The 16,937-nt window shown below is 36.9% G+C and overlaps 4 protein-coding genes across 5 annotated transcripts; 3 read left to right on the top strand and 1 right to left on the bottom strand.

Annotated features, from left to right (window-relative positions):
* The first annotated feature begins 953 nt into the window (after positions 1 to 953).
* Positions 954 to 2,074, top strand: LOC137732548 (MLP-like protein 31). The gene is made up of 2 exons (XM_068471867.2): positions 954 to 1,406; positions 1,548 to 2,074. Exons 1-2 carry the CDS (start codon positions 1,217 to 1,219, stop codon positions 1,838 to 1,840), a joined length of 483 nt encoding a protein of 160 aa, XP_068327968.1. The 5' UTR covers positions 954 to 1,216; the 3' UTR covers positions 1,841 to 2,074.
* A 2,534-nt stretch (positions 2,075 to 4,608) lies between these two features.
* Positions 4,609 to 6,544, top strand: LOC137732470 (uncharacterized). 2 transcript variants are annotated; one of them, XM_068471782.2, is made up of 3 exons: positions 4,609 to 5,132; positions 5,909 to 6,003; positions 6,110 to 6,544. In XM_068471782.2, exons 1-3 carry the CDS (start codon positions 4,799 to 4,801, stop codon positions 6,542 to 6,544), a joined length of 864 nt encoding a protein of 287 aa, XP_068327883.1. In that variant the 5' UTR covers positions 4,609 to 4,798. The 2 variants fall into 2 exon arrangements, with proteins under 2 accessions (XP_068327883.1, XP_068327881.1); XM_068471780.2 differs by having other exon boundaries at positions 5,885 to 6,003.
* Positions 6,526 to 9,742, bottom strand: LOC137732469 (phosphoglucomutase, putative / glucose phosphomutase). The gene is made up of 7 exons (XM_068471779.2): positions 8,930 to 9,742; positions 8,355 to 8,618; positions 7,696 to 8,212; positions 7,384 to 7,583; positions 7,153 to 7,268; positions 6,920 to 7,060; positions 6,526 to 6,805 (listed from the first exon to the last, which is right to left on the bottom strand). Exons 1-7 carry the CDS (start codon positions 9,464 to 9,466, stop codon positions 6,724 to 6,726), a joined length of 1,857 nt encoding a protein of 618 aa, XP_068327880.1. The 5' UTR covers positions 9,467 to 9,742; the 3' UTR covers positions 6,526 to 6,723.
* Positions 9,743 to 14,912: 5,170 nt separating this feature from the next.
* On the top strand, positions 14,913 to 16,670 carry LOC137731103 (uncharacterized protein At4g22758). Its single transcript, XM_068470182.2, has 2 exons — positions 14,913 to 15,911; positions 16,203 to 16,670. Exons 1-2 carry the CDS (start codon positions 15,677 to 15,679, stop codon positions 16,382 to 16,384), a joined length of 417 nt encoding a protein of 138 aa, XP_068326283.1. The 5' UTR covers positions 14,913 to 15,676; the 3' UTR covers positions 16,385 to 16,670.
* Positions 16,671 to 16,937: the final 267 nt, after the last annotated feature.

Here is a 16,937-nt window from a genome sequence, read left to right as displayed (position 1 = left end):
AAAATTCATCTGTTTGATCACTTTTTGCTCCAAATGACGTTGAATATTTTACATTAAAAATGTATAACAAATTATTAAAATTCTACCAAAATAACTAATATATTAATACTAAGATAAGGGTAAAATATATGGTATAATATGGACTCATCATGCAACAACATTTGTATTTGTATCTGTTTAATTTCTTATATAAGAAACATCTTCTGTGTAATTTCTTATATAAGAAACATCTTCAGTTTGATTACTACAACCGTGTGAGTTTCAGAGTTTGTCTTGAGTTCTACTGTTTACTGCGGTAGGACTCACCTATTTTTTATTTTTCCTATTTTATGGTGGGTTATTCCCTTTATTCACTCCTAAATGATTGGTCACCTATCGTATACGAATTTTGGCCTAATGCTCATGAAAGGACAAAGGCAAATGGTTGATATTTAACTAAATATCATCTCAATCGTTTATTCCTGAAAAATGACAGGTGTGGTGGAGAATTTTGTTGTAATTTTCTAACTCATGAGTTTCATATATTAAACTCAAGAATTGGATCCACTCTCAAAGAACACAAAGTCTACAGCCCACTGTAAGAGCTTGATTTACATAAAATTGGAAACAAACTCGATTTTTCGGCATTAAAGGCTAGTGGGAGAAAAAACAAAGGCAAAATGCTTTTGGCTTTGCCCTTTTCAAATAATTTTTTTGTTTGTTGATACAACGATATATTTACACATTTTACACTAAGGGATGAAAATAATAAATTGATACTTAAGAGAAATATTACTTAACTATAGTACTAAGTGCCTTGTCCGTATTTTCCTTTTTTGATAGAAACACAGGAACAACAAAAAGGAAAAGAACAGTATAATTTAGGAAAGTATATAATCTCTTTATGAAAAAGATAGAATAGAATCCTCATCTGATCCACCGTAAGATAGTGGCCATGAGCATCAAATTAACACGACAGTGCTAAAACAGAAATCTACTTGCCCAGTTGCCCTAGCTAGCGAGGGACCAGCAAACAGAACTCCAAACCTAAATTAAATTTGTCAGAAAAACCACCCCAATTCCGATCCACATTTGCAATTGGCTCGAAGTGAAGGCATATTATACTTTATCTAGCTATTTTATTTCTTCTATATAAAGACCAAGGGGGAGTCATTTTTTCACCAGACTCTAGCTAGCTAATTTCATACAAATTACAAAGTTAAAAAGATCGAACGCTATGGCTCAAATAGCAAAGATGGAGGTCCAGGCTGAGATTAAAGCCAGTGCCGACAAGTTCTACGAAATCTTTCTTAGCAAAGGGTACCTGTTGCCCAAGATGTGCCCTAATGTCATAAAGGACCTTCAGGTCATCCAAGGTGACTGGGGCTCTGTGGGCTCAGTCAAGCAATGGACTTACTTTGCTGCAGGTAACACTAACAATTAATGGAAAAAAATTTATGCATGCCAACTTAAAATATTTTATATATATACTACTCGTTCGACTATATTACCTAACCTGGACCCAGCGATCTGATATTTTCTTAATTAATTATATACCTGCATGATAGGCAATGTTTCTGAGGTTTCTAGAGAGACAATTGAAGCCATAGATGAGAAAAACAAATCAGTGACTTTCCGAACAGTAGGAGGACAGTTGACGAAATACTACAAGAGTTTCAAGGCTACGGTTCAAGTCACACCAAAGGTTAGTGGGGGATGCAGCAGCTCATCAGTGAAATGGACCGTCGAGTATGAGAAGTTGACGGAGGGTGTTCCGGTTCCTCAGAAGTACATGGACTTTTTGGTCCTTCTGACTAACAGTATTGATGCCCACCTTCTCAATAATAAATTAATTAATTAGAAGACGATTTATGTACACTATTTTTTATTTCTGGCATACTCTTTTAGTAATCACAAAAATATATATATACAGCAAGGACCAAAATCACGAGGAGGTGTGAATAAGAAGAAAAATAGTCATATAGTATGGTACGTATATAAAAGCTGGCCAGGGTGCTGGTGGGAAGCTTTAGCATTTCCTTTTAATTTCTTGCTTCTTCTATGTATTAATGGTAATGGATATCGATATTTCTAATTTCCAAGCTTTCAGTACAACTAGTACTATTGTATGTGAAATTATGACTTGAATTTCCAATATCCATTGATGATCAAATATAAATTTCCAACCAAAAGTCCAGTTTAAAAAATTCGTACCAGTGGTAAATAAACCAACAAAATATATGTATATGTATCAGAACCAGAGGAAAGAAAAGCGTGCCTTAAAAAATGATGATATGTTTTAATTAGATGTTTAAGGTTCTTAAGACTAAAGTACATCAAGAACTAATGAGCCTCAAATACGATAGTGATCATATAATCAGGAAAGAAAAAAGGGAACACGACAGACAGGAAATCTAGTCATAGACCCTAAAGTGCATATTGTACTGTGGTTTTCCAGATTGAATAAAAGCACAAGTGGGGGACATAAAGCAAGATTTGTTTAAGATGATTGTAACACCAAATTCTTAAATTATATATTGCGCGCAGCAGGTCGATCCTTAATAATTGTCTGATCCTAATCAGAAAGCAATTTTTACGGAAAATGATCCTCTCCGGATCCCTTCCTCCTAATCTACCAAGTTCAGAGATTTGGACTATTGAAATTTGATCTAATCCAAAAGCTACAAATAGGGGTTCACTTTAAAAGTTATAATAATTTTAGCCGTTAAATCAAATTTTAATGACCCGAATTCCCGGACTTAGTAGATTAGAAGGAAGGGATCCTGAGAGGATCCCCTTCCAATTTTTACCCTCATATTTCAATATAAAACTAAGAAACTGAGAATGTCAGGTGATCGACTGTCCCACCCATTAATTACCCCAACTTGTCTTTGTTTCGGATTTGAATCATCTCCTGAGCTCAGCCTACTGAGCCTCCTGAGCAAATCATAAGGGTCGTTGGAATTTAATTCAACGACTACAATTATTATAACTTTTAGAGAGATCCCCTGTTTATAGTCGTTGGATCAAAATCCAACGGTCTGTATGATTTGCTCAAGATGCTCAGCAGGCTAAGCTTAAGAGAGGATCCAAATCCCTTTGTTTCATCCATAAGTGTATTAATATTAGTTTAATAATTTACTCTCTTACTATACCAAAAATGTTTCTCTTATTACCATTTTCATAAGATAAATTAGGTTCTTATTTATCATTTTTCTTTCTCATTAATTAAAACTTTATTCTGTTTTCATTTTTGATAAAAGTTTCTTGACGTTTCCCCATGTCATGATTGGAATGTTAGATTTTTTACAAGTCATTATATGGCAATTTTAAAAATAAAAAACTTATTAATCATTTTTAAATATATATATTTTTAGTATTTTTTTTTCCATATATTTCTGCTTATAATTTGTATCCCTTTTTTTAATTTATACCAATATTATTTTTAGTATTATAATCCTTTTTATCTAACCTAATATAATTTTGTGGCTAATATGCATTTCACCCTCATAAGTTCTCAAAATAAGAACATTAGGAGAGCATCATGTGAATTAGTTATACCGTGTTATAATGAATATATTTATAGATTCCAATTGATACTACTTATGTGGTACAATATCCTAGTAGATAGAAGTGTTGGCTTACTTTCCAGTTCGAAACTTCTTCCTCTCCTAATTTATTATAATAGTTTCAAACTCTTGTTTCCTCTAATAATAATATATAAAAAAAATTGTGCTAAGTACGTTATAATTCATAATTTCATATGAATATACTCAGAGCTACCATTTGGATCCGTTTTCTATTCTATTTCAGTCCTTTTCTTTTGTATATTTGAAGGAAAAAATCTCTTGCAAAGCAAATAACAAACAGAAATGAAGTGAGAGACCTCACCACAACAAAGTACACGGTAAATTCCTAGATGCCGGCGTACACGCAAAAGACAAAACGGCATGAAAAGTTTAGACTGAAACCAATAGTACATAGAATTAACGGTGATTTTAGTTTCAGTCCTTGGTCAACTTAATCGTTGGATTGAAATCATATTTGTTTAATATTTTGATCGAAATTCTTGTCATTATTTAAGATAACTCTTTCTACGTGCTATAAATTATACATTTAAACAAATTCAAATAAGAGTAAATAATATTTTAAAATTTAGGAATTACTTAAAAATCTATAAGAGAGTAATATTATTGAACAAAAAAGATTATTTAAACCCTATTATTATTCTTCACATAGTAATTTAAAACATAAATAAATAGATAATTGGCTTTTCTTTTAGGAACTGTTATTAACACTTTAAAAATCTCATTCTACACTCCTCACAAGTGTATTTGTCTTTCTAATTATAGAAAATTTGGAGTGTCAAATAAGATTTTTGGAGTGCTAATAACAATTCCCTTTCGTTTAAGAAGAAGAAGAAGAAGCAATATTCGCTACACTAAGGGTGATGGAGTGGGCTAAACTTCTTAATGAGCGAGCCATATTAAGTGAAAAGAATATCATTATACTGTAGTATTAAGTGACATGTAATTGACATACTTATGTAAAAAAAAAAAAATCGTGGCTATAAATTAAATTTAAAATTAAGGTATATATCGAAATTAAAAATTAAGGGTACAAATCAAAGTTTTTTACGCTTACGGTGCGAACAAAACACGGCAAGCTGGCTAGCTAGGCTGCTTCACTTTCTAGTTTTTTTCTGCTGCCTCTTTCAAAAGATCCAATTATATCGGAGTCGGAACAATTGGGCTTGGTTGCCGGTGCATACGACGTCGGTCGCCAGCAGTTTAACGGCGCTTTTATTATAAGCACGACGATGACAAAGGAAGAGACGAGGATGCCCTTGCCTTTGCCTTTGGCCTTGACGTCCATCGAAGAAGAATTAGAAGCTGCTTATGATGAGGAGGACGATGATGATGAAAGCCTGTTTTCCATTGATTTTAATTTTAACTTTAAGAATAATTCCAAGGGAGAGGAAGAGGTCGGTCCTTATCAATACTATGTAGCAGTTGGGGGCCAGAAGAGCGAGTCTAGCATGGATGCGCTTCTCTGGACACTGAGTCACGCCGCAGTGACACATGATCATGATCGATCACCAGTAATAGTCATCGTCCATGTCTTCCCACCGATGCGATTTGTTCCTTCTCCTTGTAAGTTCAGTTATCTAATTCATCTTCTCATCATCGTCAATTGCATTCACGTGCATCTCTGTGTCCATGAAGGCATGAACCATGTCTCTGTGTGTTTGCGTGTGCATGTCGCCGCCCGGCGGTCAGTTGGAGGGAGGTCAGATGAGGAAGGCTTGTTTGTAAGTTCATTAGCGTGTTTGCTAAAAGTGTTCTTCAATTAAAAACACGTCAATTATTGTTAGTAAATGTTCACGTCCTCAATTTTTAGAAAGCGCTTCTAGGCTTCTAGCTAAGATCTTGAAACACTTTTACGTTTTTCTATTAATCACAGTTAAAACTTCTTTTGGTTGTCATAAAGCGGTTTTAACCTTTCCTAAAGCAATCCCAAATTGTAAGAGCCTAATACGATGAACATGCATGCTGTATAGTCAGATGACTCAGATGTCATGATTCATACATTTGATCTATATTATCACATATATTTTTTATTCTTTTTATAATTTAGTTGATTACTAAATTTCAAAGTTGAGAGTGATACAAGGGTTGACATATCTGGCGTGTGTGTATTGCACAAGTTACTGATTCGAGTTGAATCCATCAAAGTCTTACACTACAGGAGTTCAACACAAGTTTCAGATTACACAGATTTTCAAGCTGTAAAGGCGACTAATTAACCATAGGGTTATGACTGCATTTAATTAATTAACTGATTTTTTAACATTTAATTGATGATTAGTAAGAGATATTTCTGTCTTGGTTTTTCTGACATGCAGTAGGAATGCTTCCAAAAAATACAGTGAGTCCAAAGATGGTGAACAATTGCATGGCCCTAGAAAGAGACAGGAGGAGGAAGCTCCTTGACAGATACGTTGATGCCTGCTCATCTGCTAAGGTATTATCAGATTTCCAAAATACAGGCCCTCTATAGCTATTTAATTACAAGTTTATTAGTACTGATTAGCCTCTGTATGTTGATGAATATGACGTTAACCGAACAGGTTAAGACTGAAATTATGCTCATTGAGAGCGATACAGTTGCCAAGGCAATCCTAGACCTTATTCCGACTCAAAACATAAGAAACCTAGTAGTTGGAACCATCGAATCAAATCTGAGGAAACTGAGGTCCAAGAAAGGAAGTGGAATAGCCAGTCAGATTCTACGAAATGCGCCCGACACCAGCTGCAATATTAAGATCATATGGAAGGGAAAGGAAGTGATTGATGACAGTATGTTTACTGGCTCGACTTCATCGCGTAGCAGTAACGCAAACTCCTTGTCCACACAAGATGAAGACGACCAGCAAGAAATACGAATCTCAACAGATTACAATAGACAAGAGTACTTGCGTCCTGCAGTTAAATCGCCATCATCTTTAAACGGATACAAGTCAATATCGTGGGGGAAACCAAAACCTTCACAAATAACTGCTTGATTTTGTTGTATGATGTTTTTGGCATGATGAGATTGGCATCCATATTGTTTGTGGATACGAAAAATAACTCAACATGGCACACGTTATAAGTCGCAGATTTATACATTATACATAAGTTTTGTGACGTAATCCATCTGTTTGTATACCTAGCTAGCAACTTCACCGTAGATTATAGCAGCTCAGCCTACAATTCCACTCTTGGCATACTTATCAATCTGGTTAATGTCAAGAATTCTATCCATTCCGCTTGCTATGAGAAATCTGCAACGAAACATATCGTCAATTGAATCAATCATTCTAGAACATTACTATTTACCATTCTATGAATTTGCATACGTAGCAGGGCGAACGTCAATTTGGAGCAACATGACTTACTTATCTAGAAGAACTCTTGTCATTGTTCGGCAACAGCCAGGCGCAGTTGATTGCATGTTCACTGCAATATTCGGGTTGTGAATGCTCTGCCTAATGTGCACCCAACCATGCTGTCCATGTTCCTCATCTGATACTTTTGCTCTGAAACATACAAGTTTTAATTAAAATTTGAAGAAATGTAGCTATGATTAAATTCAAACAATCGTCAAATTCAAATGTATTTAGTACAGCACCTGTACATGTGTGCGTCAACGGCAGCAGCTGACGCATCATTTGAGTCTACCAAACAGCCCTCGCTGACCCAACAATCTCCGCACGAATCTAACTCCCACCCTTCAAGCCGCCCCTCCTAAAAGTCAATGTGTGTTTCGTATCAAACAAGGTAAGGATGTGAAGAGTTGTTGAATGCGCGAAAGTCATAGGAACTTTGCATGAACTAATAAGGAGTTGCTCAAAACAATTACCTCAACGTACTCTCGGAACGTTTCAATGGCCTCCACTGCCTTTTCTTTTGCATATCTAGGCTCAGAAATTACATTCATCCTCAGCTCTATGGACTCTGACGGTTCTTCAAGGTCTTTTATGATGTTTCCAACCCCTTCGTCTGATCCTGCAAGCTTCATTCGCACCATATCGATGATGATCTTTACCACCATGTAAGCTCCTACGAACAATTATTTAATTTGAGCACGATAAATAAGCTACATAAGAATTTAAATTAGAACAAAATTAAGGAAGTAGAAAACAGAACATGCAAAAACAACAGTGCTAATTACCATCATCAAGGAAATGGTTCTCTTTAAGAGCACCGTGTCCAGATGTTTCCATCATGAGATGAGTTTCAATGCCTTCATTGTTAAGCTGCACTCCCTTATCAATCACATTTCGATAACCAACACGATATAAGCAATGATGACCCCCCCGATTCGTGATGAATCTTGTAAGCGCCATACTTGTACGCGCATCGGTCACTATGGTGGTTCCAGGGTGTTCCCTCAATACGATAGCAGAAATCAAAGCAATGAGCTTGTCGCCATTGATGGGGTTGCCCTTTTTATCCACAATGCCGCTGCGATCCACATCAGTGTCAAATACAATCCCAAGATCAGCAGAGTTTTCTAGCACTGCAGCTCTGGTTACCGCCATAGCGGTTTTGTCCTCAGGGTTGGGAATGTGGTTCGGAAACATTCCGTCTGGATTAAGGTATAGAGAGCCAAAGGTGTCTGCCCCAAGTTTATCCAACACATCCCATGTGAAAAAGCCTCCTGATCCATTACCTGCATTCACTATTATCTGCATTAATTAAAAAGCAATTAGTCATCATTTCGAGTGAATAAATCAATGAAGAATCAAGAGATATAAATAAATTGGTGTGCACAGTAGGAGAAAAGACGTGTGCAGAATTCATTTCCCAAGAGCTAATTCAATTCCGAACCTGGAATCCTTGGAGTGGAGTTTCGTAATGCAACGGATGGTTCACTCTCTCCTTGATAATGTCTCGGAGGTGCTTTGCGTACGAGCTCATGAAATCAACTCTTGATGGAGGGACATTGAGCAATGTTGACACTTTGGCGAGCCTATTGGCATACTTTCGGGCTGCTCTATTGCATATGTCTTCGACTTCTGGCGAGCTTAGTCCTCCTTTCTTGGTGAAAAATTTGAGACCATTTCGGGTGTAGGGTAAGTGAGATGCGGTCATCTGCAGTACAACGTTCGAAATCAAATGATCATAGTAATTGTTTTACATCTTATGTGATATGAGAATTGACTTGAAGGAACTGTGATTTCAACCTCACATTTAACATGCTTCGATTTGTTTCTAAGTAGAGAATTAGGGGAGATGAGCTCTTAAGGTCACAAGAAATAAGCATCCACCCTTGACTCCCAAAGGAAAGGAGACTTACGGTCCCGTCCCAATAAATTAGGAAATGCCTCATAAGTCCTAGTCTAACTTTACATTTTACTAGTGCAAACAGTGCCGGTTTGTAGATGTTGCTGAATATATTATACCATGATTGAAGCGTCGTAGGAAAATGGAGGCAAAATTGTACTCATGAAGCAGGCCGGTGTAGTTGCAAGTCCCATATCGAATACCAAACAACCTGCACGACCTAGTCCCGAAAATACAGCTACACTCAAATTTGGTCCTGAAATCCTTGGGTCCTTGCCAAGGGACACCCTAACTTTCTCCACAAGTTGTCCTTGCTCCATCTCCAAGCCGTCGATAACCCACTCACCAAAACTCTCCGCAATGGCCTCCACAGCCGGTGGTGTTAGGTCCACAATCCGCCCCTTCTCGCCTTCCAAGGCTACCCCGCGAACATCAGACCCGTTCTGGAGCCTTCTGATTCTGTCCATCTCTTCATCCACAACTTCATTGTAGGCAGTGCTAGAAGACTTCACACGTACAAATTTAGTAGCGAATCGCAATGAGTACGGAAAGCTAAGGTTTGTGTGGGATGTTTTGGTTGCCGGCTTTGAGGGGAAAGATAGTTTTTGAGCATTGGTTTGCAAATAAATTGTTGAAGAAGTTGAAGTGGAAGCCATTGATGAGATTAAACAAATTCAGAGTAGTGTTCAATTTGGCGCCCTTGGTTCTTTTTTTCAAATGCTTGTTTTGCAGAGGGGGATTTTGGGACCAAACAAACAAGTTTGGAAGATAAGATACCTCAATAAACAATAGCCCTACATTTGTATATCCATACAAATAAAACTTGGAAGAAAATAAATATCTTTGAACAAAAAATTCCAAATGCCCAGATTTTTTGCTTCTTTCTTCTTGTAGTCAAGGCAATGCCCCTTCTTTTTACAAGGTGTGCCATTGATGATTCTCTCCAAGTCCATGCGAAGCAATGGCATATTCCTGGTGCTATTGCTAGTGGCCGATCTAGGATTCGAATTTTGGGAGTTGCGTTAAAGGTTCAAGTTTTTTAGATAGAAACAAAGTGCGAAGCAAAAAAATTTCAATTTATTCACACTGAGGCATTGTCGAACACTTGGTGAGCCTGTTGTCGTCAGCCGAATCAAGTTGCGTACATGTCAACAGATGTTGACATATGACAAGCAATCTAATGAGTGCTATTGAGAGAGCTTGAAGAGTGTTGTTGACGCAACATGAGAGAGGCATTTCGTCAAACACCGAGCACAAAAATGACTAGTGCCAAACATTTGGAGGGTCCTCAAAAGATCTTCGTATGTATATTTCTCAAACTCCGAGTGGTCCGAGTGGTCTTAGGAACACCAAGGTCCCAATATGCATCTGCCACTGACCATAGCACCCGTGCACGTATAAAACATAGGATTTGGGGGAAACTGGTGAATTGGAAGTGACCGGTCTAAACCAATTGATTGTTGACGAAAATAGTTAAAACCTTCAAAATCCGAACTAGACTGGCTACACATGGCTCAGTTCACGGTTCTTAACTAATTAAATATGATCCAAACCGAATTAAAACAAATTGAACCAAAAGAGACCGCTTAATCTCTCATCATAAAACCTTTTTATGTTGTGGTAGTTTGACCATAAGCTAAACGTTTCAGAGACGTTCTAGCCATTGGAAAATTGTGATACTAGATGCTAGAATTTGGTCCCCGCCAATAATTTTTCATTTATTTTTTCAGTTTGCAGCGTGGGTCGATCAAAATGCAGGTGGGTTTTCGATCTAATCCAAATTCAGTTGAGTTAGTCTAGACCAAGGAATAGACAAAAAGCACAACCTATCGAATCTAATCTTAGCCTAAGCAGTCTGAAGTACGGAATCCTATCTTGTTCGGTCCACTAAACGTGCCCAAAGATCTTGCAGAAACTCCATAAGCGAACATTTCAGACGAAACAAAAAAAACTGAGTATTTAAGTAGCGTTGCATGATTCATATAATTTCACATGGAAGAAAATACAAAAAAGTAGTCATCCCAAGCACAAGACACGCATGGCATTCTTGCTTGGAACATGTATATACATTAAACAAAACAAGACACCTAAATAAGAGAGCAAACAGATTCATGTTATTGTACTATATATCTACAATTTGATCACTCCGATTCATAACCTTAGCATGATAATGATAAGGAGATTCTCTTAACGTGGAATTTTTCAAGGACTCCCTGATACGTCACAGTTTACGTCAATTTTTATGGTTCAGACAGGCAAATTACATATTATTTGTGCACATCACCTTCAACTAAATTACCAATGCTATATATCTCATATAATTCATACCTCATCCCATTCACCCAAAGAATCTGCTTGAAAACCCTAAGCCTAACTTGGAATTCACCTTTCTCTGTCTAAAACAGTTTGAGTTATCTAGGAGTTTGTTGTTATAGACATGGGGCTTCCCTCTAATCTATCTTAGCTAGAAGGGCACAACTATAGGATATATATCTTGTTGATGCACAAAATCGGCGAGGACTTTGGTACAACAGAAAGTGTGAGGTTTGTGACCTTCGCTAGGTTGCTCTGGTCATTAGTGTGGATAAGTATGTAAATGAATAGAGACAGGGAAGCAAATAACACAAGATGTACGTGGTTCACCCAGATTGGCTACGTCCACGGAGTAGAGGAGTTCTCATTAGTTGTGAAGGGTTTACACAAATACATAGGTTCAAGCTCTCTTTTAGTGAGTTCTAGTGAATAGTTTAGTACAAATGACATTAGGGATTATTGTGGGAGAATGATCCCCTTTTATAGAAGAGAGTTTCTAGCTTTGTTCTGACATTGACACGTGTCGTGTTGTGATTGGCCTCTGATATCGACACGTGTCACACTGTGATTGGCTTCTGATACCGACATGTGTCGTGTTGTGATTGGCCTCCTGGTTGGAGGAAAAGTCTTGTGGGTCCTTGACGGTATGCTGTTGACCGGTGCTTAGTAGTTTCGGGATTGGTCAAGTATGGTACAAACATATCTAAGTCAGCTACTTTCAATAACATTGTATCCTCAAACATTGAGAAGTTAATTCCAGTTCTGTGGGGCTGCCTGAACTTGTGGCCCAAACCTTGTTCAAAATGTACCGTCATATATGGATGAAGGTTAAAATGTATTGTCATTTTTGAGGTACACCCCCTCGTGATCAATGTTCACTGGTTAGAAAAACATTGAGCAAATCCTTGTTACTAAACAATAATGTAAGGGAAAAAGTTGAGCAAATCGATCCTTGTATGACGTGAATGATTTTGTATCAAATGGTATGTAGCAGAGACAAAAACCGAAGAAAGAAACTATTGTGAAGAGTATGAGATGTATGTAGAAAATGCTGGGTGTATTTAGAAAATTTAAGGTGTATGTTGAGAGTGCAGGGTGTGAAGGTATTATGGAAATACATGTGGGATGTATTAAGATAAATTTTAATTAAAAAAGCAAATATGGAGTATATTAAGTTTGTGGGGTGTATTCAATAATGTGTGAGATGTTACTATAACAAGCCAAAATATTATGTCAAAAACATAAAATGACAAATAATCCATAGAGAATCCGACTTTCAAGAGAGCCCCTTAACATTTCTCCCTCAACATTATGTTGACCCAGTAATCTCCAGTTGAACAACTTGTCCAAAAGAAACCTGCTAAGTTCGTCTTTTAGGAATAACTTTTAAGTTTCTATAAAGATTTTTAATTAGTTAAAATTTCAACACATTCTCAAAAGAAGAAACACTTATTAAAAAAAAAAAGGTCGATAAGCAGAAGTGCTACCTAAACAAACATTTTCTATTAAGACTCTAATCTACAATAAAGAGGATTTGAACTATATTTTAAATGGGTACATCATTGCTCTGGCTAATTAACTTAATTTACGTATAGAAGATATGAAACTAGAGCGGAAAAAGTTGGCTTTCAATATACTGTCAATAGTCACATGGAAATTGTTCAAGACATGTGGGGAAGAGCTGAGATGTTAACCCATGCATGCATTCTCTTCTTCAGAGGGACCACGTATACGGCTTATACTATCACTAATTTACTATGTTGTATGCACATCCACGGCGCCTTTAAATGATCTTGTGTTGTGATGTCGCTGTTTTAGCATCGTTGAGAAATATCTGTTCAAATCTATCCTACCTCATATCTCCATCAGATTAAGAACACCATGAAATCTGATCAAATCTATCCTACCTCATATATATATATATATATATATATATATATATATATATATATATATACACATATATATATATATATATGCAATTTCGTGACATGAACTTTACTGGCAGTCCAATCTTCTGTATATATTTTTTTGTGTGTGTTTACCGTCATGAGAGAAACATACAACAAGAAATATATATCATTTATCAAAAAACGATACAACACCAACTTATAGTCACCTAGTAATTAGAAAATACATAATCACTCACCTTGGATTGCATATTGAAGATTGAATAATGAATGAACGTGTCTTTAATGTTTTGATCTTCATTTTTTATATCAAATTTAACCATGAATGACTATATAGAAGTCGTTGATCACACAGTGACCAAGAAACCAAGACTTTTGTATACCTAAATTTCACTCTAAAAAAAAAAAAAAAAAAACAAATGCCACTTGATCATGTTCTTAACTCTAATCAGTCGGGGTCAAAGAGATTATATGCTCTTTTATGTCAAAGGTCTACAGTCCATGCCACCCAATTATCCCAGACAAATTGGTATTAAACAAAATAATTCAGCATCTCTCTCTCTCTCTCTCTCTCTCTCTCTCTCTCTCTCTCTCTCTCATTTGCCCAACAAGGCACGGTTGGTGCGTACATCGCATAGGAGAAATGTCCTTTTTATATATTAGAAAACGAGGAAAATATTTGTATGGTGTTCAATATTATTTATTTTTATATAGAGTATAATAATAATAATGTCATTTTCAATTGAGTATTTGCATAAACTGTCTTGCTCATACCTTTTCATATACATGATTCATCTCAACGGTTTACGAATACTCTTACTTCCATTTTTTATTCTTAATTTTTCATCCCAAGGGTGATAAATATCAGCTCCAAGAATTTCTCTCTGATTCCACCAACCAAACGCATTTTTTTTCTTATTTTTTTCTCCAAATAAAGTAGAGTGAAAAAACATTTGTCGAGTTTTTCATCCTCCTCCTAAGTTTGTAAATAGCTGCCAATTTTATCATGAACTTTTATATTACCCAGTTATCACACGAACTTTTGTAATTGACAAATTTTCTTTTTGAACTTTAGTTTTAGTCGATTAACCTTAAACTTTTACTATTAGCTAACTTTTTTCTAAACTTTTATTTTATAATTGCAAAAAAGTAATTTTACCCCTAATGCAAATAACAATTTTTTTTTTCTTCTTCTTTTGTTCCGCTAGTTCACTTCGTCCCTTTTTTTGTTTGAGTTTTAGGGTTTAGGGGGAATTAAAGCTTAGAGAGAAAATTGGTCAATAATAAAAGTTCACGAGGTAATTGATTAAAATTAAAATTCATGAGGGAAATTAGCCAACTATAAAGTTCAAAGAGGTAATTAGCTAAAATTAAAGTTTATAGAGAAATTGGCAGCTCCTTACAAATCGGAAAAAATTAGCCAATATCTCAAAACAATATATGTTGGTCGGTTCAAAGGTGTTTTCTTATGGACTTCCTCACCAAGCGAAAAAGTGTAATTAGGTTAAGTGATACTTTTCGTGAACACTCTGACACCTTTATGTTTTTAGCACAAGATTTTGTAACATTCAAACAAAAATTAACCTTAAACAATAAGGTGGGAAAGAGTCTATAGAGAGTTACATCTTCAAAGAGTCTCATAGTCAAAATGTGAAAAGTTATGACTGGAATATTAACGGAAAATTGGCAGCTCATTACAAATCGGAAAAAATCAGCCGATGCCAAACATGATGGGCCATTTGTTTGGGACAAGATAGACCTTAAATTTGTATTTAAAATTCTTGCTATAAAATTTGTATTTAAAATTCTTGTTATAAATGTAAACATTTCGATTAGATTATAAATAAAATCTATCTTTTGAACAAAAAAAAAAAATTCAACGGCTAAAAAAAAACGGAAAAGGCATGACGGTAGGTAGACGCGCCAGCAAGAACAGAAGGAGGAAGCGGTAAATTTGGGGAAGTCGGTGGCAGTAAATTTACACGCAACAAACCCAATCATTCCACGGAACGAAGTCAGGAATAAACCGAAATGTAAATATAAAAGCAGCGGCTGCTCTCCCAAAATTTCATCTCAACAAAAAACTCAAAGCAAAACAGAGCTCAACGAAACCCTAACCCTAAATTCCCAATTTTCTTCCTCTTTCGATCGGATTTCCTGTTTCCGTTCCAATTGGTCCTCTCCAGAAACTCACGGTATTCTACCCTTTCTCAAAATTACATCACGATTCGAAGCAAGCAAGTTGTGAATGGTGGAAATCTTAAGCGGCAGTAATTTCATGCGCTCCCTGAAACAATCAAGGGCGAGCGCTATCCTCCCGATCTCCGCCGCGTCCGCATTCGCTTTCGGCTCCTGCAAAGAAGGCTGGTACTACCGCTGCCTCGGTGTCGACCCGTAAATCTGTAACCAGAGCTCTCTCCCTCCATCTTCCTCTTTCTCATCGTCCGTTTTTGATTCTCGCACCCGGATTTTCACTGATCGCCGCCGCCGTCCGTCGATTTTTTTGATTATTTTGTTGAATTGAATCAATAACTTGTTGGGAAAGAGGGAACTCGGACGAAAAAAAGAGAAATTTAGATTTTGTGTTGTCTGGCTTTTTGCTGTTCGATTGATTTATTTGATTTCGATTACAAAACGACGAAGATGTTGCTGTACAAGCAGAAGAAGAACCAGAGCACCGCCAAGGGCAACAGGCTCTTGATCAGCATCACTGTGCTCGGCAGTGCCGGCCCGATCCGCTTCGTTGTCAACGAGCAGGAGCTGGTCGCCGCCGTCATGGACACCGCCTTGAAATCCTATGCGCGTGAGGGGCGCCTCCCGGTTCTTGGCTCCGATCTCAATGACTTCCTGCTCTACTGCCCCGCCGTAGGACCTGAAGGTAACTAACCCTAACCAATCCTTTATCACAATTGAATTTATCGATCTAATCACTCATGAACTGTTCAAGATTTTATTAACCCTGTTCTCGATTCATGTCAATCCAATTTTAAGACTTCAATCTTACCCTTTATTTCTTATCTGTCCAATTTCAAAACCCACGTCTTAGTTTTGACATAAGTTGAATAGTATTTGGGTGTTCTTAGTCAAAATTGGTTCTGCTTTTACGCATTATTTTTCAATGTGGCTCTCTGAGATTGGTTTCTAATGGTGTTTGCAAATTCGTTTGCAGCTCTGAGCCCGTGGGACACAATCGGAGCGCAAGGAGCTCGTAACTTTATGCTGTGCAAGAAGCCTCAGCCAGTGAAGATGGAGAAGGATGAGATACCAGCAGCTGCAATTACTCGCAAGGGTAGTGGGAGCTGGAAGGCATGGATCAACAAGTCCCTCAATCTCAAGGTGTCTTCCCATTAGTTTAATTTCTCAATTAATGGGAATAAATGGAGATCAGTTTTTGCTTTATCTAGTTTTTATTTGAGTTTTTGTTGGTGTCTTTCTTCATTAGTTGCAGAGTTGGTGGCTCATATCCTTTCCGGCTGCACTCTTTTTTGTCCCTTCAAGTTTTTGTTTTTCGAATAAATTACAGATTGGTTGTAATGTTTAATTTCTTCCACTTCCTTGAGTGTGCATTGGAGGAACTTGCGCTGTTACTTTGACTCGGTTCAGTTGCATTAATCAATGGATTTGTTCTTTGTTTTCATGCTCTGACGTAATGTGTTCAAGGCGGCAATTAAGGCATTGTTTGGCAGTTCGTATAAAGGACCGGATAAAACTAATAATACGAACCCAGTTGTTTGGTGCATAATGTGTAAAATAGCCATCGGATGAAACAATCTGGTTCCACAATTTTAATACCCCTTACACCCGCATAGTTATCTTCTCTTATACGCTGGTATAATTTAGTCGGGCGTTCACTTTTATCTAACCCTCCACACTCCTGCGCATCGTGATCAAGGTGTTGTCGCTC

This window comes from Pyrus communis, chromosome 16, assembly GCF_041283825.1.
Source record: "Pyrus communis isolate YQ-2024b chromosome 16, ASM4128382v1, whole genome shotgun sequence".
NCBI classification, from domain to species: Eukaryota; Viridiplantae; Streptophyta; class Magnoliopsida; order Rosales; family Rosaceae; genus Pyrus; species Pyrus communis.
Note: the sequence above shows the minus strand (reverse complement) of the source record. Positions and strands in the feature narration are given on the sequence as shown.